At 41.2% G+C, this 26943-nt stretch overlaps 1 protein-coding gene across 1 annotated transcript in view; it reads right to left on the bottom strand.

Moving 5' to 3' along the window:
* DNAH8 (dynein axonemal heavy chain 8) overlaps positions 1-26943 on the bottom strand; it is a 380399-nt gene that overhangs the window by 169318 nt on the left and 184138 nt on the right. The window contains exons 39-53 of the mRNA XM_026482812.4: positions 26461-26563; positions 24925-25029; positions 24374-24535; positions 21300-21524; positions 18245-18417; positions 16486-16664; positions 12009-12196; positions 9969-10055; positions 9766-9873; positions 8178-8312; positions 6508-6669; positions 4305-4551; positions 3952-4193; positions 3717-3857; positions 1984-2221 (exon numbers count right to left, since the gene is read on the bottom strand). Of these exons, the coding sequence (XP_026338597.3) occupies positions 1984-2221; positions 3717-3857; positions 3952-4193; positions 4305-4551; positions 6508-6669; positions 8178-8312; positions 9766-9873; positions 9969-10055; positions 12009-12196; positions 16486-16664; positions 18245-18417; positions 21300-21524; positions 24374-24535; positions 24925-25029; positions 26461-26563 (2495 nt within the window). The remainder of the gene's footprint in view (positions 1-1983; positions 2222-3716; positions 3858-3951; positions 4194-4304; positions 4552-6507; positions 6670-8177; positions 8313-9765; positions 9874-9968; positions 10056-12008; positions 12197-16485; positions 16665-18244; positions 18418-21299; positions 21525-24373; positions 24536-24924; positions 25030-26460; positions 26564-26943) is intronic.

Raw genomic sequence — 26943 nt, 5'->3', positions numbered from 1 at the left:
TTAAGAAATGTGTGTCCAGGCACCTGGCTGGCTCAGTCAGTAGCGCATGCTACTCTTGATCTCAGGGTCATGAGTTCAAGCCCCATATAAGGTGTGGAGCCTCCTTAAAATAAAAAAAAATACAAAAATTAAAAAAAAGAGAGAAAGAAAAGAAAAGAAAAGAAAAGAAGTGTCAATATTCCTAAGAGATACTGGTCTATAGTCTATTTTTCTTGTATTTCTCTGGTCTTGATATTAGGATAACATTGTCCTTATAAAATAGTCTGGGTGTTTCTTCCTTACATTTTATATGTTTTAGAAGCATTTCTGTAAAATTGGTATTATTTCTTCCTAAGTGTTTGGTAGAATTCATCAGTAAAGCCATCTGGGCCTGGAGTTTTCTTTGTAGCAAGGTTTTTAATTATACATTTTTTTAGTGAATATGGGGATATGTAGGATACCTGTTTCTTCCTGATGAGGTCTGGTAGTTTGTATCTTTCAAGGAATTTGCCTATTTCACCTACATTGTCAAATATACTTTTGTAACATTGTTCCTAGTATTCATTTCTTATTTTTTAATGTCGATAGGGCCTGTAGGGATGTTCCCTCTTTCATTCTGGACAGTGGTAATTTATGCCTTCTCTTTTTCTCCCCCTGATATCTCTGGTAATAGATTTATCAATCTTATTGATCTTTTCAAAGAACCATCTTTTGATTGGCTTTGGACTGTAACAGAATTCATATCTAGATTTCAGGATGCATTTCACTGTTAGTCTGCATTTTGAAGCAGAGCTCCCTTTAATGACCCCAAATCTTTAACAGCGTCTAATCACACACAGAATTACTGGTCATTCTGATTAAAGATGGTCAGCTGAAAAAAATTCACTTACCTCAGTCTCTTTACAAATCCCTTTAAAACACAAACTTTCACTTAGTCTCTATTTTCAGTATGATTCTTCCACTCTCACGTGTCCAGTGTCCTCCAAGTCTAGGCAACTCTGTGTTTCATACTCCCCAAAAACTAATTCTTCAGTCTTTGGCCACGGTGAGGCGGATGCAGTTGTCTAGCAAAAGTGTGACTTTGGAAAGAAAACCTGAAGGTCTGTTTGTTTCTTAAACAGACTTACAAACAGCCCACTGGTTTTACCTCTACCTTCATGCCAGTTTCCAAATCTCAAACCCTTTGAAGGTTCTGTAGCATACACTCCATTGCTTCTCAACTCTTCCCACTGTCCGTTTAGGACTTACCTTGCCCAGTGTGCTCAATCAAGTGCCCCTTACCTTTCTGCTTTCTTGCTTTCAAAATGCTGTTATTGCTGTCTACTCTCTTGTTCTTTTGAGTTTATGCATTAAAACAAAAACAACAAATGCTTTTGCTGCTTTGTGGTTTTAGGAAAAATTAGAGGTAAATACAGTTTTTAGGAAGCACGTTTTATCTTCTCTGGAGCTTAGAAGAATTGGGAGCTACACTCTGGGTAAAGGGTACCAAACTCAAGGGCCTTTCTCTCAGAGACAGAGAAGCTAGGCCCTGCCACACACAGGAGGCTGGGGGTTCAGGTGACAGCACTGGCCTTTGCCAAGTCTGCTACATGTAAGTAGGACCCCATCAGCTTGGTTCATTCTCGAACTATTCTGACATTTCCAACAGGGCAGTTGTAGGACTGATCTGTTATTGCATCATGGAGGATCTATGTTCTCGACACTGCTGCCTTTTCTCTTCAAGCAACGGAAAGTACATGACGTGAGATGTATTGCCAACTTACCTCTGCAAGATTTCACTTAGGCAGCTCCAAAAAGAGGAGAAGCCAAGAGTCTCTTACCAGTTCCCAGCATGGCCAAGATGCAAAATTCTACTATTCTTTAAAATGCCTTTTAAAAATCGTATTAGTAATCATGTTATTTATAATTGGCTTAATATTTCCCCATAGAAGAGTTTATGGAAGTTTTTGTTTTTCTTATTGAAAAAGAGATCATCTCATTTCAGGTATAAGTCACTCTACTTACCGTAATCAGTAACGTAAAACTCATACATGGTCTGACTCGTGCCTTTAGGTATCTCTGGTAAGTCTAACTTGCTTTCATGATTGCGTAAAAAGGCCTCAAGCTTTTCTCTGCTTTCCAGCTCCAAAAGGGCTCCTAAACTCCACATTAGGCCAAACACAAATAGTTTATGAAGATGTTCAACACATGAAACACCACCTTCTTCTTTGGAGGGAATTAAACCTTCCAGTAGATTGAGAGACTGAAAACATTTGAAATACAATACAATAAACTTTTGTACTCAAGTTTTTGAAACAAAAACGTTTAAATAATAAATTTAAAAGGAGGAGAAAAGGGGGGGAGAAAAAAATACATCTCCAGGTATTGTTTGATCACTGTCCTACAGCAAACAGCATTTAGAGAAAGGTCATCTTGCTTTCAATAGGCTGCACAGACTAGCAGAAAAGATGTCAGAATGGGAATCTGGGTTGTGGTTTCTATCCCCAGCTCATGCCACCAACCTCACTGAGCCTCAGTTTCCTGATCTGAAAAACAAAGGACCTAAACTAGATGTTTTCTTCCTCCCTCCCTTCCTTCCTTCCTCCTTCCTTCTTTCTTTTTCTTTTCTTCTTTCCTTCCTTCCTTCCTCCTTCCCTCCCTCTCTTCCTTTCTTTCTCTCTTTCCTTTCCTTTCTTTCTAGACTACATGTTTTCTAAGGTAGTTTCTGGATCTAAAGTTTACCCCAAATTTTCTACAACAGAGATTGTATTTCTTTTTCAGTTTTTGCAGCACTCAGCAAACTCTGGCCCCAGGGGCCGGCCACCTGTTTGGCAAATAAAGTTTTACTGAAACACAGCCACACTCTTTCATGTCGGCATCGTGTCTGGCTGCCTTTAGACAGACAGTTGTGCAAACATTTGCCTAAATATTTGCTACATGCTCATTCAAGGAAAAGTGTGCCAACTCCCATATGGCATCAAAAAGAAATGTATCTACAGTAAGACATCCTCAGTCTTGCAAAACAAAATTAATTCAAATAAGATTTTCACCGACATTATGCATTTTAAAGTCATTATTAAATAATTCATTGATTTGGGCCCTTATGTATTACTTCTTATGTACCCACCCTCGCTGACTGGTGTCCCTTATTAAACTTAGGGAAAACCAAAGCACCAGACCGGATCATGAAAGATCACCTATAGCCTAGAAGCAGGGGAGCCCTCCATAATCTATTAGTTCTGATTTTTTCCAAAGACTATTAAGGGAAACTGAGTATGAGAGGAAAACACATACAATGCTAGAAACTACCTGGAAGATTGTTTAAAGCTTTTCCCTATCTGATAGACTCTAAATTTGCAATGCTGAGATTGCCATTCGAGTTTTCTTGTCACCAGCTCTTTTTTGTGCTTTTCGGAGGAATGCCTGCTTTATTTATTTAGCCTAGTGTCATTATTGGGTGCACTTTCTGGGACGGTTACTAAGCTTGACGGTGGGAGAGATCATTTCACTCCTCTTCCCCTGCCAATACCCACCCTGGGAAGAGAAAATAATAAAACAGATGGCAGTAAAAACATTAATGAAATCTCACAAAATCTTTAATAGGAATCAAACTTCGCGAGCCCTCACAGCCCTATCACAAAAGTACTTCTACCGACGGTGAGAATCTTCTATCGCGGACACCTCTAAACTGCGAGCGGGTGGGGGGGGGGGGGGCAAGTGTGCCATCTAAATAGTGAACGTACACAAACCACGTTTACCTGCATGATATAGTTACACTCCAGGAGCTGCATTTTTGGATTGAGGTTTAGTTTCATATACGTATACGTATCTTCAAATATTTTGTCATACAGAGCGAGGAACACGGTGGCCTCCTGCGCGGTGCGCCTCTTCAGCCACGCCTGCCGCACAGAAACACAACCCGGGTTTAGCAGGGAGGCGGACGGGGGGGGGGGGGGGGGGGGCAGCTGCGCGCGCTCGCGCGGCCCGGCCCACCTGCAGGATCGCCCTCCAGCTGAGCGCCGAGCTGCTGATGTACACCATGCCCATCCTGGAGACCGTGGCGGGAGACGCGTTCTCGATGTTGTGCACCTCGAACAGAAGCTTACAGCTCGGGGCCATGGGGATGCGATCTCCGTTGGCCAGCGTGAGGGTTTTATTGTCGTCCAACACGGAATTTAAGTTCTCGATCCAAATGGCGTCCACGGGGCCATCTAAAATGAGGAAAATGTTTTCACCTGCGAATAATTAAAAGCGAAAATCACTTTTCACCTGCAAAGAATTAAACGTGCTATTGAACTGGCGGGGTGGGGGGGGGGGGAGGTTCACAAAGGAGAGTTGACGCGTACCTTTTTTAGCTTTTAACGTTTTTCTCCACAGCGTAGAAAAAATCCCATCTGTCCAGTCATTAGTAGCGGTGTCCAGTCGGCCAAACATCTGAGGCGCAGTAATCGCTTTGGGATTCATCCGCATCTCTCTGTGAGGCCTCCCGCACTCAGTTAAGGCCTTCATCAGGATTGTGATGACAGTCGTCTTCCCAGAACCGCTGGGCCCCAGAGTCATCAAACCATGACGGACCAGAGATGTCTCGTATAACTGCACAATGAGGCAATCGATTGAAAAATGTAACTAATGAGTCTCTTGCTGACATTCATAGAAGTAGCGTGCTGAAATTCAATCAGCTTTAAATAAGCTCTTATTAAAGTAACTAGTTCACTATGTAAAAGATGAAAAAATGCAAAAAAAAGGGGGGATTATCTTGCTTGACTAGATGGGGATAGCAAATTAGCACCACGTTATAAAATAATGATAAGTGATAAAGTTATGACAATGTGGAACTTGAATTCCATTTTGGAAATGATTAATTCAGGACCTCGTTTTTGCTTCTCAAACTACTCTTCCTTGTGACCTGGGTTTGCAGATAGTTTATCCAGGCACAAGCTTTCTCTGCATTCAATGTGATGATGCCGCCCCCTGGTGGTGGAAAGCAGCAACACAAACCATCACAGTGAGGACCAGTTTGAGATTGAGGAATCCCACCACCACCCCCCCCCCCCCCCCCCAGCAATTTGTTCTGACAGCGATCCCAGGAGAAACTGGTAAGGGAGTGGCCGAAGCAGGACAGGAAAGAGAAGTCAGGCCGGGTGTGATCGAGGACAAAATCCTGTGGAGGGAAGCCTTAACGCTGATCCTGCGGGGCACTCTGGAATGTTCCACCTGGAAGCAGGGGACCTTGACTTTCCTACTCCATCACCCAGGAGTCTTTAAGGAGAGTTTGGTTTGGGGGTGATGGGAAATAAACCCCCAGGCACTACCTGCTATTTGTGCCCAACCAAGTGGCCCCAGTCGTCCTGAAGGGAAGGGCAAATGTGGGCTACGAAAATCACACAGAAGCTGGGGAAGGGGCACATAGTTGGGGTAAAAGAGATTCAAGGAGACATACTAAGAACAGGACAGTGTCTGTTACAACATCCTCTCTATTGTTTTCTTAATAAAAATAAGAAGTCAAAAGCTCACAGCTGATCAGAGGCAGAATTTGTTATTCTCCTAACATTTTAGCGAGAAATGTATTAGTACTGTAACCCATAGTTTAAAAGCAGCAGACACAGCCCATCACATTACATTCGAGAGTAACACTACTGACATCAAGTACCACCAACATATCCTAGTCCCCCACCCACTGAGATGACTACAACTTTAGTACTCAATATACTATATGCGTATCACATAGAAAATTTTGAAAAATTTCCTAGAAATTAGAAAAAAAAAGTTCAATGGTTTTCCAATCCATGGATGATGAAAAATACCTCAACTGCTCCTCATATCCTTCCCTGTGAAAACTAGATATAGCATAGACACATGCACTTCTTATAACCTGGCAAGAACAGTAAGTTAAAATAAGAATTGTTATTTTTCAAATGCTGTGATTAACACTCCCCACAATTTCAGCTCCCTCATTTCCAAATGCCCTGGAAAATACCCCTGAAACATTAGGCCCATACAGATTTACTCCTGCCTCGGCTCCAACCCTTCTTGACTCTGCTGGTAAGCTGTTGGGTGGTTGTCACAAGGATGAAAGGTGATGGACAGAAAGACACCAAGAGACACAGGCAAAGGCTTCCAATGTTCGCGTAGGTGACCCTGTCCACACCCAGAGCCGAAGCACAGTAGCACTCCCAGATTCCTCGGGCCTCAAGCCCGTGAAGGTACTCAGCTATGGGGTACCGCCAGCCTGACACAAGCAGCCAGCAGGATCATTCCATCTCCCCGGCTTTCTATAACCCACTATTGCCTCCCAACTGTCCTTGAGACTCTGGTTACCACCCAACCTTCTCCCCAGACATAGCTAACCTCAGTAGATTAGTGCTTGTTGACTGTGAGGCCAGGTAAATCCACACTATCTCCTCCTGAGGACTCTGCTTGCAAGGATGTGTTTTTAGTTTCAAGATTCACATTGAGTAAGATGAATACCCCAAGTTCTTCTCTTCGAATGGGGATCTTGGAACAACACACACTTATCATCATCCTGATAAGAGACTGAAGTGTCTTTACCTGCACAAGCTTGAGGTTCCAGGGTGGGTGGTTAATCAAACCTTCCCGTTGAACCTGGTTGGCTACGGCAGCCTGCAGCTCCGCGTGGGTGCTGCTATCCAGCTGCAATCCTGGAAACAGGTCGTTGATTAAGCTGAGGAACAGGGGCTCATCTTCGTCAACCTAAGATGGCGGGAAATAAGTATGCTTCTTCAGTCAACAAATAATTACGGGCCAGCTAGGAAGCTCCTAGCACTTAGCACTGGATGCCCAGAAAAGCCTGTACTACTTCTCCTAACCAGACGTGTATCCTCTAGAACCAGCTCCTAAACACCACCCCTGAATCCACATTACCTGGAGCACCGTAGCCAGAGCCCTTTGGCATTCAACGTTCTCTACAATCTACTGCTCCAAGGTTCGGTCTCATTACTTTATCATACGACTGCCGTGCTTCTCACAAACAGGTGTATGCGTTAACCCTAAAAATACGTGATTAATAGTCCCAACCCCATGAAAATAAAATATTAATATTTCGTTTTAATTAGGAAAATATCCAAAACCCTACCTGCCTGGCTCAACCAAAATTGACTGGAAAACTCCATCAGAGCAGTGTCCTGCCTTCTATAAGCTGTAGGTTTGAGTAAACTGACCTTAATCTTCATTTGCTCCATCTTTAATATCTACATCACCCGGTTCCCAACGGCTGACCCCTTTTGATTTCTCCTCATTCTCTGGGACTCCTCTGGTGCCTTCTGGAATTCTTGTCTAGCAGTTTCAAGAATACTATTACCAAGGGAGGCAGTGAGGTGTCCTGGAAGGGGCAGGGGACTTGGCATCAGAAAGTCTTGTGGATTTTTGTTCCAGCTTCTCAACTGACCATGATTGTGGGTGAGTCTTCCAGACTTGGTTTCCTCATAAGTAAAAGGGCAATAAACACACTAGCCATTCGTATCTCGCTGATTTGCTGTGAGGTGCAAACAAGAGAATACCCCTGAGAAAGCTCTGTAATAGTAAGGGACTACATGGATGTCAGCTGTTAGCTTCTGGAACTAGAACAGGAGCTTCACGAGAACCATTTCTTCCTCAGCCTGGTACTTGGGCCCAGACACAACACGTAACACATGGAAGCCCTTGAATAAATACCACGCAAACCTGTCAGCTAGTTAAGGAAGCTGCCTATAATTGTGACGAGCATGAAAGCAGCGAGATATCTATGATCGTCTTCCCAGCGAACTTTTCGTGCACTTTTGGAAAATAGAAATGGTGTTGATGTTTTGGGAAGAGTCACAGATAGCTAAAATAGGCTTAGACATATTCTGAGAAAGCAAAAGTTCCCATGGTTCTCTGTGAATCCAAGAAACTGGGATTTTTATGTTTAGAGTTCATGTTACATTATGAGTAATGGGGGAAGGCTGGACTGAAATTTGGGGGCTGGAGCCCACCGATGAAGCCTGTTTTATGGTTCACAGCTGATAAGAGGATGCATTTCCGGCCCATGTTGGGCGTATAAGGCGTACAAAGCTCAAATGGGCTTTTTGCCTTCTGGAAGCATGGGGTAGCTTCACATACCCATTGTCCCTGTAACCATTAATGCTCACAGCTCAACCTGAGCCAATCCCCACATATCAGCTAAGGAGGGAAATGCCAGGTGAGAATCTGGAAGGAGAGGGCAATTTGGGTAAGGGAAATACCAGCTTGGAAAGGTTCATGTCTCTCAGTCCTCTCATGACGGTGCTTAGCTCACTGTCTTCTGGTCTGGCTCTTTTTTGAGCTCCAAGTGTTCTCAATACAGATAGAATATTTCTCAGCCCAAAGTCGTAATGGACCTACGATACGGGGAAAAAGGTTGTTTTGTTGAACAGTTCTGGATGTAGACTCACACCACTTACACACAGGTACACAGTGCTGCTCCGAGGGGCTGGGCTGCAAAGTTCTATTAGCCCGTCCCTCACCTTTCCTCTGATTGCAAAATGACCATTCCATTGGGAAGTTCACACTTTACTCTTTTAAAGATTTATTAATTTGAGAGAAAGAGAAAGAGAGAGAACACGAGCGGGGGGAGGGGCAGAGGGAGAGGGAAAAGCAGGCTCCTCACTGAGCAGGGAGCCTGACACAGGGCTCGATCGCAGGACCCCTGGATCATGACCTGAGCCGAAGGCAGACGCTTAACCATCCGAGCCACCTAGGTGCCCCATGGGAAGTTCACACTTTAAATATACTTTGAAAATGATACAGTCCGATACAGTCCATACAGCAAACAGATTTAAATGAGTAACCAACAGGCTACACATTCTGTGATTCCACTTACATAAAACTCTTGGAATAACAAAATTATAGGGATGGAGGAAAGACAGGGGTTGCGAGGGCTTAGGGATTTGGAAGAGAGGTAGGTGTGGCTATGAAGGGGTAGCATGAGGAAACCCTACGGTGATAGAACAGTCCTGTATGTTGATTACGGTAGAGGTCACATGATCTGCACATGTGACAAAACTGCACAGTACTACACACACACACACATACATACAAAGTGCGTGTACAGCTGACAAGCTCTTAATGAACTCTGCGAATTGTACCAGATGTGGGTTTTCTGGTTTTGTTATTTGTTATTGTACCACAGTTACAAATGTCAACGCTGGCCACATGGGGGCGCCTGCGTGGCTCGTCAGTGAAGCGTCCGCCTTTGGCTCCAGTCATGATCCCAGGGTCCTGGGATGGAGCCCCATGTGGGGTTCCCCACTCAGGGGAGTCTGCTTCTCCCTCTGCCCCCCCCCACTTGTTCTCTCTCTCTCATATGAATAAATAAAATCTTTTTAAAAAGTCAACATTGCAGGAAGCATGGTACACAGGACCTCCTGTAAATTTCTTTGTAACTTCATTGAGTCTCCATAATAAGTTCAAACTAAAAAAGGTTTTAAAAATAGATACATACATACATAAATTAATTATAAATATATTTTAGAAAAGAGTCGAGGGGCGCCTGGGTGGCACAGCGGTTAAGCGTCTGCCTTCGGCTCAGGGCGTGATCCCGGCGTTATGGGATCGAGCCCCACATCAGGCTCCTCTGCTAGAAGCCTGCTTCTTCCTCTCCCACTCCCCCTGCTTGTGTTCCCTCTCTCGCTGGCTGTCTCTATCTCTGTCGAATAAATAAATAAAATCTTTAAAAAAAAAAAAAAAAGAGTCGAGATTTTTCTAACTCACTGATTAACATTTATCAAGGTAAAATTGCAAAGTAAAAAATCAAGTTCTACAGGTAGGGGAAAAATAGATTTACCAAGTTACCTGTTTGGTAAGTTGCTCTTCACAGAGTTTATAAAGAACATAAAACTTTTGAGCCAATATAACATTTTCCAGAAAACCACAGCTTGCAAGTTTAACTCGCATAATGATCTGAAAATTAAGATTGTGAGATTTTTTTCAACAACGTTAGTGCAAAACAAGTAAAGAACATGAACTATGTTATGTTTTTAAATCCTGGTGCCTACCTGTCTATCAGGAACCATCATAGCAACAGTTCTAAACTGAATTTTTAAGTTTTCTGGTAGTTCCTGGCGCCCAGCATATCCAGGGTTCTAAAAATTAAAATTGTTTTAAATTATTGATATAATTTTCATTTCATGAATACAAATACATTCAAATTCCTACCTCATATTTTAAGGTGGTATTGTAAAACATTAGATTCATAAAACATCCCTCCTTTCTCAAAAATATGTATGGACCATCCATATTTTTTAAGGTCATATCACTCCCTCCTATATATTTCCGTTTTCATTATACTAACAAAGTCATACACACACACACACACACACACACACACACCACTTTATGTAGCAAAAATTAAGCATCTGCGTATCTGTTGGTTAAGAAAATAGGAAAGAAAAATGCATAAATACCAGGATCATTATGGTCTAAAATAGGTTACTGAAAGAGAAAGAAAATTCAGGATTTTATACTGATCATGACATAGGTAATTATTTGTTTTATCTGTTTTATCCATTATTCTCTGCAGTCAGAATGATAGACTTCTCTGGCTGACCATTAAAAAACCCCCACAGGGGTGAGGGGAAATTAAGATGGGAATGACAGGAAAAATAGTAAAAAGGACAAAAGTAGAAGAGGAAAGGAAGCTAAGGCCTTGCAGGTAGCAACGGGTTGAGATTAGGCAAGACCCAAAAGTTCCAAGGGAGAGGGTAGGGGTTCAAAGACTAGTAAGGCGAAGAGGGGTCAGTTAGTTTTGGAAATCTTCAGTCCCTGAATATTTCTTGGGCACCGCCCACAGGACAGATACCTTGCTCAGTGCTGGGAATACAGAGGTGGCTGGTTGCTTCTCCTTGCTTCTTCTTTTCTCTTTTCTCAGTCACAGGACCTCAGTTGCAAACCACCCAGATTAAAAACTACATTTCCCAGCCTGCTTTGCATCTGGTGTGATTAAATTTGACACCATGAGATGCAAAGAGGCACTGTACAGTGTCTTTGATGCTTGTTTGAAGGGAGTTGATTCAACCAATTGGCTGCAGCAAAACATGCTTCTGTAGCATCTTGGGTCATAGGTAAATCGAAGATGGAAATCATGATGGTGTAGAAACACGGGAGGATCGTAAGAGAAGAAATCTTTATGTGTTAAGGCACTATTTTTCATGTCTCAGTTATTTAGAGCCTAATGCGATATCTAATTGATATTTCCAATATTATTCTTTTTTTTTTTTTTAAAGATTTTATTTATTTATGTGACAGAGAGACAGCCAGCGAGAGAGGGAACACAGCAGGGGGAGTGGGAGAGGAAGAAGCAGGCTCATAGCGGAGGAGCCTGATGTGGGACTCGATCCCAGAACGCCAGGATCACGCCCTGAGCCGAAGGCAGACGCTTTAACGACTGCGCTACCCAGGCGCCCCTCCAATATTATTCTTAATCCAAGGAGAATGTTACTCTTCTTTCAAATTGTTCTACACCTTAGTATCACACAATCAATTCATTCATCCCATTACCTGAGTTATAACCGATCACTTCTGGATTATTATTATTTAGCCCCAACTGTTTTGCTTATGTTTGCTTACAATTAAGCTTATCAGAAAACTTCCTGATTTTGCTTTCTATAATTATCTTTGTCCACTGAGATATTTAAAATTCAGATCCTGTTGCGTTATCTTGCATCATAGAGATTTAACTATATAGCGAACATATAAAAATAAGTGGCATGAGGGAGAGATAAATCTTTGAGGTTTTAAGCCACTGAGATTTGGGGATTGTTACTCTAGCTAGCCTGTTGGATACAACACAGAAAACATTTAGCCCCACACCTTACACATAACAAGTGCTCACTGAACAGTCGCTAGTATTATCATTAACCTATTACTATTGTATCTTCTCTCTAGGCTATTTTTACTACTCAAAAAATCATATGATAAGACAGAATCGCTCATGACCTCTGAATAGCCCGTCATTTACTAACTAATATATGCTTCCTTTTCTTTTAAGCCTAGAGCAATTAAACCAAACACACTGCATTTAAAGACCAAGTTCTCACCATTGTTAGGAAGATGCCAAATTCTGGATTCAAATCAACACAATCACCATCAGAAAAAATGAACTGTTTTTTTCTCTCTTTTCTTGCTGTCAAAACAATATAAATCTGCTGGGCTGCCACTGATAACACAGGCAATTCAATTCTGTTAAACTCATCAAAACAGCCCCAAGAACCAGACTGTGCAAGACCTGGCAGGAAAAACAGTTAATTTGAGAAGTTTTACTTTGCAATATACCTGCTACCAAGAAGAAGAATCACTTCTCTTAAGTGCTCTCAAGCAATTATATATTGAAATACAACTTATATACAATGTCGAATCTGGCTGTTTGTAAAGACATATCTAATTCCAGCGACATAGAGAGGTTTAAGTATTTGTACACCATGCTGGAAACAATGAAAATAGCGCACTGTCAAAATCAAAGTATAGACATGTCATTACGCCCAGGGATGCCAGTGGATGATAAACATTGACTCAGTTTGGAAGCCCCACTTCCAGTGGGGATGGGGGCTGAAAGAGCCATAATGTTTGTTTGGAGAAATTGACAAAATGAAACTGACAAAAATGTCTGGGTCAGATCACTATGTTTCTTTCCTGTTGCAATGAGGATGCTGGGTGAGACAGAAAATGGTCAAAGGGATTTTTATTTATTCCTTATAAACTTGATACAAAGACAGACTCTGGTATTATGAAGACATTGCTCCTGTCTAATCTCTAAGGATGAAAACCTTCATTATCTTCAGCTGCATAAAATCTTCTTCTTGGGGCACCTGGGTGGCTCAGTCGTTAAGAGTCTGCCCAGGGCATGAACCCAGGGTCCTGGGATCGAGCCCTGCATCGGGCTCCCTGCTCCGCTGGGAGCCTGCTTCTTCCTCTCCCACGCCCCCTGCTTGTGTTCCCTCTCTCGCTGGCTGTCTCTCTCTCTGTCAAATAAATAAATAAAATCTTAAAAAAAAAAAAAAGTCGTCTTCTTTTTATGATTGCTCCCTCTTCCCCTGGTTTTTCTTTTCTCTACTTTGGGAATTCCCATTATATGGAGGTTGGAACTTTTGTATCAATCCTTGTGACTCTCAGGCTTTTCTGCCAAACTTCCCATTTCTCTCTGCAATGTATTTATTCTTTTGGCTGGATCATCTAACTCAAAAGAGATTTTTAATTCATGTATTTATTTATTATTCCAATTGTTGTTGTTGTTTTTTCATATCAGCCTGTTTTTCTTCAATCAGTTGTATGTTAGGAATTCTGGAATCCCTCTGAAGCAACTGATTTTATTTACTTTTTTCTCCTGTTTCCTCTATTAATCCGTTTAGTGGTCAGTAGGTCTCTTAGCTGTTTGGGGTGCTTCCCTAATTGCTTCAAATATTTTTTGAGACTTTGTTATCTCTGTATATGTGTGTATTGCCTCATCCCAAATGCCAATTCCTGTTTGCAGGATACATGCCCGCCCCTGATGATTTGGGGGAAGGAATAGGAGAGGCACGAGAGCTTCCCCTCTGGACCTGGGGTTTGCGATCTGACCTGGAGTGCAGCTTGCCTCTCGGTCACAAGCCCCCACCCGAGGTTTATCTTTGACAGGACTCCCACTTCACAGAGCTGACTTACAATTTTTAAACCGAGGAAAAATACTGGACACAGCCACTTCCTTTTCTTGTGCTCTGCCATCTGTTATCATTTTGGCAGTCTGGGATTTACCTTGTACTCTAGTCTGCTGCTCTCACCCATCCCCAACCTTCAAGCTAGGAGTCGTCTACAGAAGAACCCTTCTCTCCGACTAAGGAAGTGATTCGTAGGGTTCCAAAATGGTTTAACAGGCAATTATAAAGAATAATTTAATGAATACCCATGCACCTACCTATCAAACCTTAACAATTTGCTTCAGATTTCATCCTAAAGAATAAAATAGTAGAACTACAGCTCAAATCCATATGTTTCTCTTGAATCCACACTTGCTCCTTCTCCAGAGGTAACTTGTATCCTGAATTTGATGCCAGGGGTTCCAGGTATGCTTTAAACGACTGCCCTTACGCATGTATTCATGAACATTGTAGATTTTGCTTATTCAAGATCTGTATATCTACATGCATCTATGTATAAAACACTGTATATATCCTCCTGAAATTTGATTTATTTGCTCAATATTATTTTTCTGAGATTTATCCAAGCTGATACACAGATCTTTAAATGCTATACTATACAGTATTCCATTGCATAAATATACCAGTTTAAAAGTTCATTCTACTTTCAATGGATATTGGGTTGTTCCTAATAATTTGCTTTAACAATGTATTAATGTGCCTCATATCTTCTTACAATGTGTGTGAGGAGTGGAAATGCTGGGTCAAAGAGAGTATGTGCATCTTCACATTCACCACCTGTTGCCAGGCTGTTCTCAGAAGCAGCTCTACCAATTTACACACAGGTAAGAAGTATAAACAGTTGTAATTTCTATACACCCTCACCAACAGTGGTTTTGCCAGACTTTTCCATTTTTGCCAATCTGGCAGGAGGGAGATGGTATCTCATTATTGCTTTATTTTGGGGTTTCTTATTGGAAGAAAATCTTTTTTAATGCTGGATATTAATTTTTTGTCAGCTATGTGTGTTAACATATCTTCTCCCAGTCTATAGCTTATATTTTGTTCTCTTTCTTAAATGGAGAAATATCACACAAAGACTGTGTATTCATATATATGTGTTTCAGATGTTAGGTATATATGTTAAAGGTGAGAGCTGGATGTGAAATCTCATGGTATTTATTACAGGGATATTCTCATATCATATTTAAAGGAAGGGCTGCAGGGGTGACTCATGATTTTAATACAAGGAAGTTCCAGTGTTCTTCTCCCCTACAACGTCCCCTTTCCACCCTCCCAGAGGGAGGGAATGCTAATCTGAACTTTGTGACAATCATTCTCTTGCTTTGCTTTGCCTTTTTACTATTTCTGTATACATATCTAAATGATAAATATTTTTAGTTTTACCTATTTTTAGATTTTAGATAAATTTAATCTTACTAACATGTATTTTTTGAGACTATCTTCCTTCACTCTAAATTCTATCTGTGAGGCTGCCCTGTGTCAATGCATCGTCTTGTAGTGACTCGTTTTTACTGCTCCATAGCGCTGTTACACAATTTCATACATATACGTTATATTTTTCCTTCCTGTTTATATAATGTATAAATTATATTTTCCCAATTGATGTATTTATGCGTCCAGTCCACTGTAGAGGACACTAGAGTTGGTCTCAGGTGTTTGTTGTTTTGAGCAATGCTGCAGGGAACATCTACACACAGACCCCAATGCACGAGTGTCGTTGATCTGATTATAGACCCGGGGGTGGGCAGATGGGAATACACATGGTGCTGTTTTTTCCAAACAACTTTTACACTCCTACCGGTAGTTAATGATTGTTTCTGTTACACTGTACTTGCCAATAGTAAAAAATGTCACACTTAATTTTTTTCATCTGGTGTGTACAAAATGGAATCTCTTTATAATACGTAATTCTTTGATTCCTGGTCACTTGGTTTTCTTCATTCGTGAAATGCCTATTGAAGGCTTTTTCTCTCTTCTCTATTGGGTTATCTTTCTCTCATTCATTCATGGGCATTACTCATATATTTGGGATCCTAATCCTTTGTAGGTAACATAGTTTGCCAATGCCTTTCTAAATTTCTGGCATGGCTTCTCTCTCTTTGTTATCCACTGATGAACAGAAATTTTTAATTTAGGGTAAGCAATCTTTCTTTTATGGCTTGTGATTTTTGTATTAAAAGCCTCTTTCTCTGAGAACAGAGATATTTTCATTTATCACTTTCTAAAAACTGTATGGTTTTGCCCACCACTTTTAGGTGTTTAATCCCCAGAAATGATTTTTTATATATGATATGGGCATCCAATTTTTATGTGTGTAGGGATCTGATTTCTGTTGTTAAATATTAATCACCTCTTGTCCCAGAATGATTTATAGTAAAGTCTATCTCTTCATCACTGATTTACAATACCACCTTTGCCATACGTCAAATGTCCTTGGCCCATTTTTGCATTCTCTATTATATTCCACTGATCCATTTATCAACCGCCACACCAATACCACCGTCTCTAAATTCTGTTCTAAATGATATGTTTCATTTCAATGGGATTTAATGCAGGAAGGGAAGCCACATGTGTCATGGGTTTGCTATCTTGATCCTATCCCCCCCGACCACTGTTTCAGGCAATAATAAATTGATTCCATTTTCACAATCCAATACACATTCAACTCATGGATTAGAATGCCAGCAATAGCATTGAACCATGTGAAATTGATGACATCCAGCCATTTTTGACCCAGAAAAATGGCAATAATATATGCACCAACCTATACTCATTTTGGTGATGTGGACTAATATCCTTTTAGGTTAATATCAGAAAATAATGTTAAAGAGCAATAAAAAAAACATTCACCAAAAACGATTTAACAGTGTTTGACACTTGCCTTTAAAAATCCGTCCTAGCCCTCGGAAATCCATTTGATCCGAGCAGTTAAATACGACCACGTATTTCCCCAAACATCTTCCCATGTCTTTCGTAGTTTCTGTTTTGCCAGTGCCAGCAGGTCCTGCCGGAGCACCTCCCATGTTCATCCCCAAAGCCTGTGCTAAGGTGATATAACATCTGCAAATGGGAATCAGAGAAAGCACGGGCAGTGTGGGAGAGCACGTTACTGCCGCAGAGCGCAAGCCAAAGTCGAGGGTGACTGCAGTGGGCCTGTTTATTTGAGATTTTGAGCCGCCCACATAAAAGAGGCTGGAGTACTTGATATTCACTGCAACTAGTACAGTGGTCGCAAACATTTCTTGGGACAAACTTTCTAAACTCCTCAACCCCGACTTAAAACCTTCAGGCCTTCCTTGCACTGTGGGCAGAACAAATCATAACTCTGAGAACCAAATAAGCTGTAGTGTGCTGGCAGATGGTGAACAACTGGCTCTCCAGGAAAAATAAATAAATAATATTGATTTTCATGCTTGCCGATCGCAGTGGTATAAATACTTCCACCAGGGCCCATGACAAGCTACTGATGTGATATCACAAAACTGGAAGAGATTCATACAGTTGACTCTCAAAAGCTGGTATGAGGGTGCCTGGGTGGCTCAGTCGGTTAAGCGACTGCTTTGGCTCAGGCCATGATCCTGGAGTCGCGGGATCGAGCCCTGCATCGGGCTCCTTGCTCAGCGGGGAGTCTGCTTCTTCTTCTGACCCTTTCCCCTCTCATGCTCTCTCTCTCTTTCTCTCTCTGCCAAATAAATAAAATCTTTAAATGAATTTTTAAAAAGCTGGTATGAGTCAACTCCAGGACACCTTTGCAAATAAATCATTTTACTATGAAATGTTTCACTCATTGAGGTAAGTATAAAGAATAATATACTGCATCTCCTTGTATCCACGATCCAGCCTAAGTTATATTTGTTTCAGATCTAAGTAAAACTTAGTGAAGCTTCCTGAGATGTGAAGCTTTGTATGTAAACCTCAGTGGAAGAGGAAACACACGGACAAGTTTATGCTACAATGGCGCTGGGCATACAGAAGGAGGCTGGATGAATCAAGAGACTAAAGACATAAGTTGTGTCATAATTTTACCTGCAGGCAGCCCTATTTAAAGTAACAGCAAAATTAATCATTCAATGACCCAGTTTAAGTCAATTCTGCAAATACTTATGGAGCATCTGCTGTATACAACATATTGAACTGGGCGTTGTGCAGTATATACAGATGAAAAGGTCCAGTTCTGTCTGATGTCACATGCTGGAAAGACCTGTGAGGAGATCGGCCATTGACTGTTCCTACAGGGCCAAGAAACTTCACTTCAGGTATCCATTTCTACATTTGGTAAACCAGGAGACTAAATTAGATCACCTCCAAGGTCCCTTCCTTCTTTGCAATTCTAATGACTTCCCTTTATGGTGCCAGAGATATGCTTCCATCTTGCAATCTAAGATTCATTACTATATGACTCACAGTCAATGTTCAAGCTTGCTGACATTCTTTTATCTTTTTCTGCTTCACAGAAATGTAATGCACGTGGGCGTTTCCATCCTAACCTTGGTTATTTCACGTTTAGACTGGCTTTGATGAGCTAGCATAGACCTAACACGACAGCAGTATGCTTTGGTTAATATTTAAAATGCAGCTTGAAAGCAATGTTAAGGACATCATTTAATTACAAAATGGAATCACAAAACTGACTGTCCTACCTGTCTGTTAGTGGAGTGATGACAAGACGATCAGTGCATCCCAGAAATTCATTCTGGTAAATAAAATCCACATCTGTAATGGACACCACAGTTTGATCCAAATCTTCCTTAAAATAAAATCTACTCTGTTTTAGCCATTCAAAGTCAGTAACTGATTTGATGTGCATTTTTACCTTAAAAACATGAAATACAAAGAGATTACACACTGAGTTGCAATAGCGTAAAACACAAGCATATGGGCAGTTTTTATTCACTCATTTGTGAACTGATCCTCATTTATTTAACATATATTTCTTGAGTCTCTCCTTGGGCCTGACACTGTGCTGGGTGAACACAGACAGGCATGCTCCTGCCTTCTGGAGTTGACAAAAGAAGATAAAAGACAAACAGATAAGCAAGTAATTGCAAAAAGGTATGAAAAGAAATTCAGGGTTCATGGAAATATGTAGCAAGAGGGCCTAATGTAATGTAGTCCAGGGGGCCTGAAAGGGATACTTGGAGAAAGAAATATACAAACTAAAACCTGAAATATAGTAGGAATTGCCTTGGAAAAGAAAACCAAAAGAAAAAAACAAGTACATTTTTACAAAGGGTAAAATGTCCTAGGCAAACACCCAGAAGATCTGGCTGCATGTTCAAGAAAGTGAAAAGAAGTTCAGTACAGCTGAGGCATCTGGGACTCGAGAGAGAGAGCTGAGGCTTCACAGGACATGGAAACGGGGTTGGGCAGTGTCCTCATGGCAAAGGGAAGCCACCGAAGGAATCAGCGGGGAGATGCATGGTCAGTTACGCACACATGCCTTCCCACATCAGCACTGTGGCCAAATTCATCAACCTGCCAGGTCACCACATACACCTATGGGCAAGAGATCCTGGGCTCCCGCAACCATGCGTGCAAGAGAGAGAAACCAGGGAAGCACAGTTAGGAACAACATCCCACCACCACCACATTCTCAGGCGCTTCATGATTTTCCATGGGCAATCCTGGAGAAAACTCAGTCTTTCCCACTGAGGGAAAGCAACACGGGAAAGTGGTAAACGATCCCCTTCGCTGCCCTTAAACTTGGTTCCACTTCCAGGTCGTTCAGCTGACCTCTGACAACCCCGCCATGTCCTGGTCTCCATCTAATCCAGTCTCCATTCTGTGTACAGTCTTTTTTTTCTCATCATTGTTTGTTCATGAATTTGCTTCCCCCTGTAGTTAGGAATTCTGGCTTCTCGGCTAAAACACAGTCTGTACTCATCACCTTAAAGAGCAACTTTCAGGTAACATGATCTGCTGTCTCCCCCAGGGACTCTTTCTCCCACACAGGACCCGCAGCCACGGGGATGCTGTCAACTAGCTCCTCTCAACAATCCATTAAGATGGTGAGGAGAAGATGGAGGATGAAGAAGGAAGAACAGCTAATATTGATTGAGTTCTTACCGTATATCAGGCTGTTCTAAGCATCATACGTGGAAAAATAAAATGCAAATATGCTGGCCATGAGATCTCATTTTAGTTGGGATGCAGAGACCATGGGTTCAATAGTAATTAAGACAAAAAGAATACAGTCATGTGGTTTTAATTGTGTATCAGTTTTTCTTTTTAAAAATCCATTCTGTCTGTAAAGTTTTGCTCGGGGCTTAAATTCAAAAGAAATTTCTTCCATGGGATTTCAGCTTCAAGAATCAGCGAGAGATATTAGCCACACGCTCTTCGCAGATACAGTAATGGATTCCACAGGAGTTTCTTGAGGTGGACTTCAAAGAAAGCCGAAGTATGCCAGTAATTGCAATTTAGTGAAAGCAACTCTGTAGAAGGCCAAGGAACTATGGTCTGAGCATGCAGCTCTCTGATGACTGGCTTGATCAGAAGACCCAGAGATAAATCCTAGAGCAGTGTTTTTTCAACTTTAACATGCATAGATAAATCACCTGGGAATCTTGAAATGCAGATTCTGATTCAGTGGGGGCTGGAGTGGGGGGAGGGGGCTGGAGATTCTGCTTTTCTAACCAGCTCCCAGGAGATGCTAACGCAACTGGTTGGCGTAGAATAATACTTCGAGAAGTGAGGATCTAGATTCCAGGGGAATAAATGGACTGCATGTCCTTCAACCTTCCATAAATATGACTTATCTGATAGAACTCTTTTTTTAAGATTTTATGTATTTATTTGAGAGAGAACGAATAGGGGGAGAGGGAGAAGCAGACTCCTCGCTGAGCACAGAGCCCAGCATGGGGCTCGATTCCAGGACCCCAGGATCATGACCTGAGTGGAAGGCAGATGCTTAACCAACTGAGCCACCCAGGCGCCCTGATCAGAACTTTGGATACAAGTTTGAAACCAGTAATCTCTGATCGATTATATTCTCTAAAAGAGAGCCCCAAGTTGCAAGAATTACATGTCTCTGGTGAAGAAAAGAGATGCTTTTAAGATGAATCAAATCAAATCAAATCAAGCAATGGTAGTTAAAAACAAAGATAGTCAAATGGTGGTATATCAAAACCTCCTGGGCCCTACCCTATAATGATAAACACAGCTTTAGGAGAACTTCAGCTGGCTCAAGACCACTGGTTAAAGTCCTATTTCCGAAGGGAATTCAAATACCACCCCTCCTACTCTCACCATACAGAACCTTGTCCAAATCAAGCCCATGATGTCCTGTTGGATACTATCAACCGGACATATATCCATGAGAATCCTCTGAAGCTTGATTCTATTTGACCAAGACTTCTTTCTCAATGGAGCAAATAAGTCATGATCAAGCTCACATAGACTGTATCATGTCCCTGGTGATTTGGTGTAATGAAACAAGTAGTTAGTTCACATCTCATCACTTGGTTCCAGACTTTCAGAACGCCGTATGTGAATATACGCATATGGTTGTTTAAACGACCAGATAGAGATATTTGTAGACATGGTATATATGGAGAAAGCCGCAGAAAAGGACCAAGTAGACGGAAGGTTCATACACATTAGGGAATAGATATAATACCTAATTGTTCATTATTGGGAGCACTAAATTATTAATTAGTACACTAAATTATTTTAAGAAAAAAAAAGATACTTTACCAAGTCATCAAAAATATCTCTCTGATGCACATGGATGGTAATCAGAGTTTCAAACTTCACTCTGTCAAACTTGCTTAGATCATGTGTTGTCTGAGCAATTAGAGTATTTAGAATATCCAAAAATTTCTGATTGGTCACATGCATGATTTTCCTGTCATCTTTTGCATTATTTAAAGCCTCTTCTGAATCGTGTGTCCACAACATCTGAATTCCCAGAAGTCCCACCTATGCATCCAGAAGAAAAATAATAAGTCAATTTGACAACTATTGAAAAAGCACATCTGTGATAAAATTCAGTGGTCACTCATCCATGAGAAGGCAAACAAGGTTTGACCCACTTTAAACTAAAAAGAGACATGCATTTCTACACTCCCAAAAGGGGGAAAATAAGCATTTAAATTCTAACTGCTGATATTTAATGATTTCAATGCAGAGAGAGAAATAGTAATGAAAACAATGGCTACCATTCATGAAGCTGTATGTGTTTTATGGAGGATGCTTAGTATATTTTTCTATAGAGGGCCTGAGGCCACCAGATAGCTTCATATGATGATTTTTCTTTGTCAGGGAAAGCAAATGGAATTACTAGACTCTTGTGTATTTTTCTGCAGCAAGGTTCCCTAAAGGTCTCTTTACAACTTCTAGAAACAGTATGCTATCTCCTTTCTTGATCTCCCACTCTATCATCTCTATCTTTTCCCACATCTACTTCTCTCTATATATATTTATCTGAAGGAGAGAGAGAGGCAGAAAATGAGAAGGGGGAGAAGCTTGTCCTTTTTCTCCTGACGAGGACATAAGGAAATTGTGACTGTCACCTTGCCTACGATTTCTACCTCGGGAAAGGAGGAAAATTGTCGGAACATGGCCCACCCTCACCTCCTTGCTGCACTAGTCATCCCTTTAGGAGCTTTCGTTCATCCGCAGAGTCGAGCAACAGATCCAAGATCATTTGGACCAAAGGCAACCCCACATTTAGTGGAGGGCTGAGAGCAGAGTGAGTGGCATGGGGATACTGCTGGGCGTGGCATTTAATGTGGCTAAGGCAGGAATATAACCCTTTCCTCATCCCTGCCTCCTCACGACAGCAAAATGTTTTCTGCTAGAGGAGGGGCCAATCCTGCGGTCTGCAGGTGGAGATAATGAGGGCACCTGACTGAGGTGAGAGCAACCTGATGTGGAGGAAACATCCCACGTCAGGAAGCTCCCAGTAGCAAGCCAGTTCTGACTCTGACAGCAGCAGAAGGTGGCATAAGAGAGGACAAGCAATCAATCTATAACAAAACCCAAAAAACAAAAATACCCGGCAGTGTAAGGCTATCTGATTTAGAGACACAGACCCACAATCTCTGAGAAATCACTGCTTAGTGGTATATTCTAAAAACTAATCTTTAAAAGCCTGGCTGGCTCAAAGCATGCAACCCTTGACCTCAGGGTTGTGTGGTTTAAGCCCCAGGTTGGGTGTAGAGATTACTTAAAAATAAAATGACTATCCCAAGTCACCAAGAAAAGTTTAAATTATGGTTTTTTACTCAGTTTAAGAAGTCAGGAGACTTAATGGTGAAAACTGGAGGACATCTCATTAAAATAAAAACAAAACAAGAATGCTCATTCTCCTCGATGCTACTTGCTGCCTGTAAGAAGTACATGAAAATGCTAGAAGGGAATACACTCAAATATTAAGTCATCATTTCCAGATGGTAGAAATAAGTAATGTCTATATTGAATAAATATCTATATGTAGAATATATATTGGGTGAATATATACCTTCATTACTCTTTAAAGCAAAATTTTTCCAAATAACTGAAATTTGCCCTCTAAAATTGTTTAAAATTTCATCTCCTTATTTGTGTAGTATACACACTACAGAAAATCCTGATGGCTGGTCAACTCTCCTGCTATATCCTGTTCAACTTCACTCCTGCTCTCAACTTGCTTTCATTTCTCCACATAATGCTAGCCACTCTGTCTAAACTATACTGATCGTCTCCTTCAGAATACACAGGTGATCGGGCTTTCCTGGGAGAGGGAAAGTATGCTGATTTGGTCTAAGGAGCTATTTTTCTCACCTTATCAAATGAAGTATTTTATAAAATTTCATCACAAAGGTAATAGAGCTGGTAAGGATATTAAAGTTTGCCAAGGAGATTATACAATACAAAAATATTAAACACAATATCAAAATAGTCTCTCTAACAAAGGTTGATTCTGTATCAGGACTTGTGTCATTTGAATAAGTAATTTCCTATCATTTCAGGTGTCTCTGCTGTGTGTGCATTAAGTCGGGATTTGGAAACTGGGCTGGGAGGAGCAGTTGGACAAGAAGTAGAGTTTGGGTAAAAACTGCCTGTATTTTCCTTGGATATCTCTTGCCTTCTCTCCCACACTATCTCTGACCCAGATCACAAACCATCACTCTTCATTTATTTTGGCTGAAAGTTGAATGAAACTGTTGGCTCTTCTTTTCCTGCACCCAGTTTTAATAATACTTGGCGCATCACGCTACATTCCTGAGAGCCTTAGGACGTGAGAGCTGTTCAAGAGAACGCCTGCTCCAACCCCAGGCTCTTCAAGGTCCTGTCTTATTAGGAAGTTAGTTGCATGACGAAGCCTCCTTTAACAGATTATGCCAATTTTTAATCCCTTGAAGGGAAGATACACAAAAAGCAAGATGGATTTGGTTTCAGGAAAAGATAAGCTCATTCCTTTTTTATATGCCTGTATTCCTATCAATATCTGTATCTATACCTATCCATACATAGATATATGGAAAATATACCATCTAATCCATACATAGGTAGATGTCTTTCATATACAGATAGGTGTATTTTATATATAAGATGAAATTTTCCATTAGTCTTAGTGTTAATCTTAATGATGGGAGAAGAGTGGCAAATCCTCTTCTGGGGAATGGGACGGGTTGGCCTAGAATGGTGTAGGTGGACAAGTAGGTAGATGGCAGCTGAGGGTGGGAAGGCCTCCCTAGCTAGTTCAGAGCTACAAAGGCTATCACACCAACTGCTTCCTGAGTATCTTTCCCCCTTATTTCCATTATTTAAACATATATTCTCACCTGTGCTGGGAAGTGATTGAGGAAAGGTAAGAGTTGAAATCCTGAATCGCTGATTTGGTAGAATGCAGATCTAATTATATTATGTAGGGACGACATCTGCATTTTTAACAAATCCATGAGCCAAATCTCTACAGGACCTTTGGCCATAACAGGACTATCCAACTAAAAAATATATTACAGATATATTACAAATTGATAATAATTTCCTATTTTTACAAGTGTCACACTTCACTTGATAAATCATAGTACCTCAATGCAAAGCAAATAATTTTACACAGTATATTTAAAACACGAGAAAAATCAACTGATACTGTAGGTGGAAGGAACTAGAAACATCATCTGGGCTAAAATTTCCATCTTAGAGATGACGAACAAGTCTCAGAGAAATCAAACAAATCATCCAAACTAGTTTGTAAACAAGCCAGGTGACAGGACTACACCCAAGTCCACCCACCTCCCCCACTCTCTTTTATTCAAAAGAGAATTACATTCTCCTCAACCTAAATTTTTGAAGAAATCCAAATACCAAAATTTTAACCAAGTTAAATTACAATAATTTTTTCTCCTTCTCTTGATATGACGGCCAGGATACGATCGTAGTCTTTTGCATGAAATGTCACCTCGTTTATGTTGTCAGACACTGCAGGGAGATGTGGCTACGGGAAGCACAAGACAGAGCGAAAGCGTCATACGTGAGACTAAACACAAAAGCCACTGAGATGTTTTTAAAAGCCTTAACATGTATTGACTTTGTAAGAGATTAAGAATTTACTTCATTGTGTCAACAAATAAAGAAATAAACAAAACAGTACTTTGACCCCCAGTTGACTTGGAGGCCCACTTTTTAAGATCCAGCCCTAAAGCCTGTTTCCTGCAAATGCCCTTGTTCTGCTGTGGAGGCTGGACTAACGATGAGGGAACAGAAGGCAAGCTGAAGGCAAAGCCTAAGCCTACACCCTGCAGCCTCCCCCCACCCCCACTCCTAGATGCAATATGTGATGTTCCTCTAGGAAGTTCCCAACCATCTTCAGGTTAACGCCTTGCTAGAGGGAAAACCAACATTAACTTGACAATGGCAAGGCCTCAGGTATCCTGTGAGTCTTCTTTAACACATGAAAATCCTTTTGAAACCTCCCTTTTTCCTTACCTCCCCCAACCCCATAGTATATAATCAGCCACCCCTCACAATCCGGGGCTCTTTCTGCCCACGGGTCCTGTCCCCGTGCTTTAATAAACCACAATTTTGCAAAAGACGTCTCTTTTTCTTGGTCGTCGGCTCCGGACTCCACCCCACTGAACCTCACCTATATTCCAAAACCCCATCACTAAGACTGTCGCCTTCCTCCACATGGAGACTGAACCCAGCGGTCCCTACCCAAGTCCCTCCCAGACACAGCTCCGTTCTGCTTCTCTCCTGGTTCTCTCTCTGCCTGACACAGCTTTGACTTCCCTCCTTTCTTTTTCTTCCCCACAGCTCCCTGGAAACCAACGCGGAAGACGTTAGTAGTGGCTTCCCGGTTTGCCAAATGCAACACTCCTGGGATAGGGTGTTTCAGTGCCTCCCACACCTGGTTCTTTGTAGGTTTTCTCTTCTTCCTGGAAGTATGGGCCTTGGAAATGGCTAAAAGCACTCGAGAAGCACTTGGATTTGGACAAATCCAAACCACGATCCCCATTTGATCTAAGAATATTTAGACTAAAATACTGAAATATTACTAATGTAATAATGAATTACATTAAGTGAGCTCATACTGTGGTTCTAGATACTTTCCAGTGCATGATCTCACATAATCCTATGACAATCCTATGAGTTCTATGAGGTGGGAACCATTAACATCCCTATTTTACAGATGAGGAAACTGAGGCATGGGAAAATTAAGAAGCTGGGTAAGGTCACTCAGCTGTTGAGTTGCATAATCAGTGACCCTTGCCTCAGGTTGATGAGCTCAGAATACACAGAAAATGGGACATTTTATCCTCAACATAATCTTAACACACTCCTACCTGTGCTATTAAGATGCTAACTTCATTTTTATTATGTATGCTGTGTAAAAAAGCAATTTAGGTATTAGATTTTAAGATTATACCTGTATGGTATGGGAATCACTGGCTTGTCCAAGAATTTCCAGGAGAACTGGATCAGATACAAAGAAGAATCTTGGAAATAGTAATCTCTTCTTCTCCAAATACCTTTAAATAAAGTCATGTTACCAAATGACTTTTTTTGAATTATTAATTTTTGGGGTTTTTTTAGCCAAGACACAATCTCTAACATCTTCAATAAGATAATACCAAACACCTACAGTCATTTCCAATTTGCCTCTGAAATGTTTGGTTAAAACAAAAGTCTGTGCTCTGTCAGGGATGGCATTTGGGAAAGCAAGTAGAAATAGGAAAAGGATTCAGAGAGAGCCTGCTCCATCATCTATGGTCTTCTTTCTCAAGAGCCCTCCTGTTGGTGTGGAGAACAAAGGCAAAAGGAAATACAGATAAAATTGAATTTCCTTATAACTTGGCAGCCCATTGACAAATACTTGAGACAGGCAGAGTATAACATTCCTCCAAGAAGC

Source organism: Ursus arctos, unplaced genomic scaffold (assembly GCF_023065955.2).
Source record: "Ursus arctos isolate Adak ecotype North America unplaced genomic scaffold, UrsArc2.0 scaffold_31, whole genome shotgun sequence".
NCBI lineage: Eukaryota > Metazoa > Chordata > Mammalia > Carnivora > Ursidae > Ursus > Ursus arctos.
This window is presented reverse-complemented; position numbering and strand designations above follow the sequence as displayed.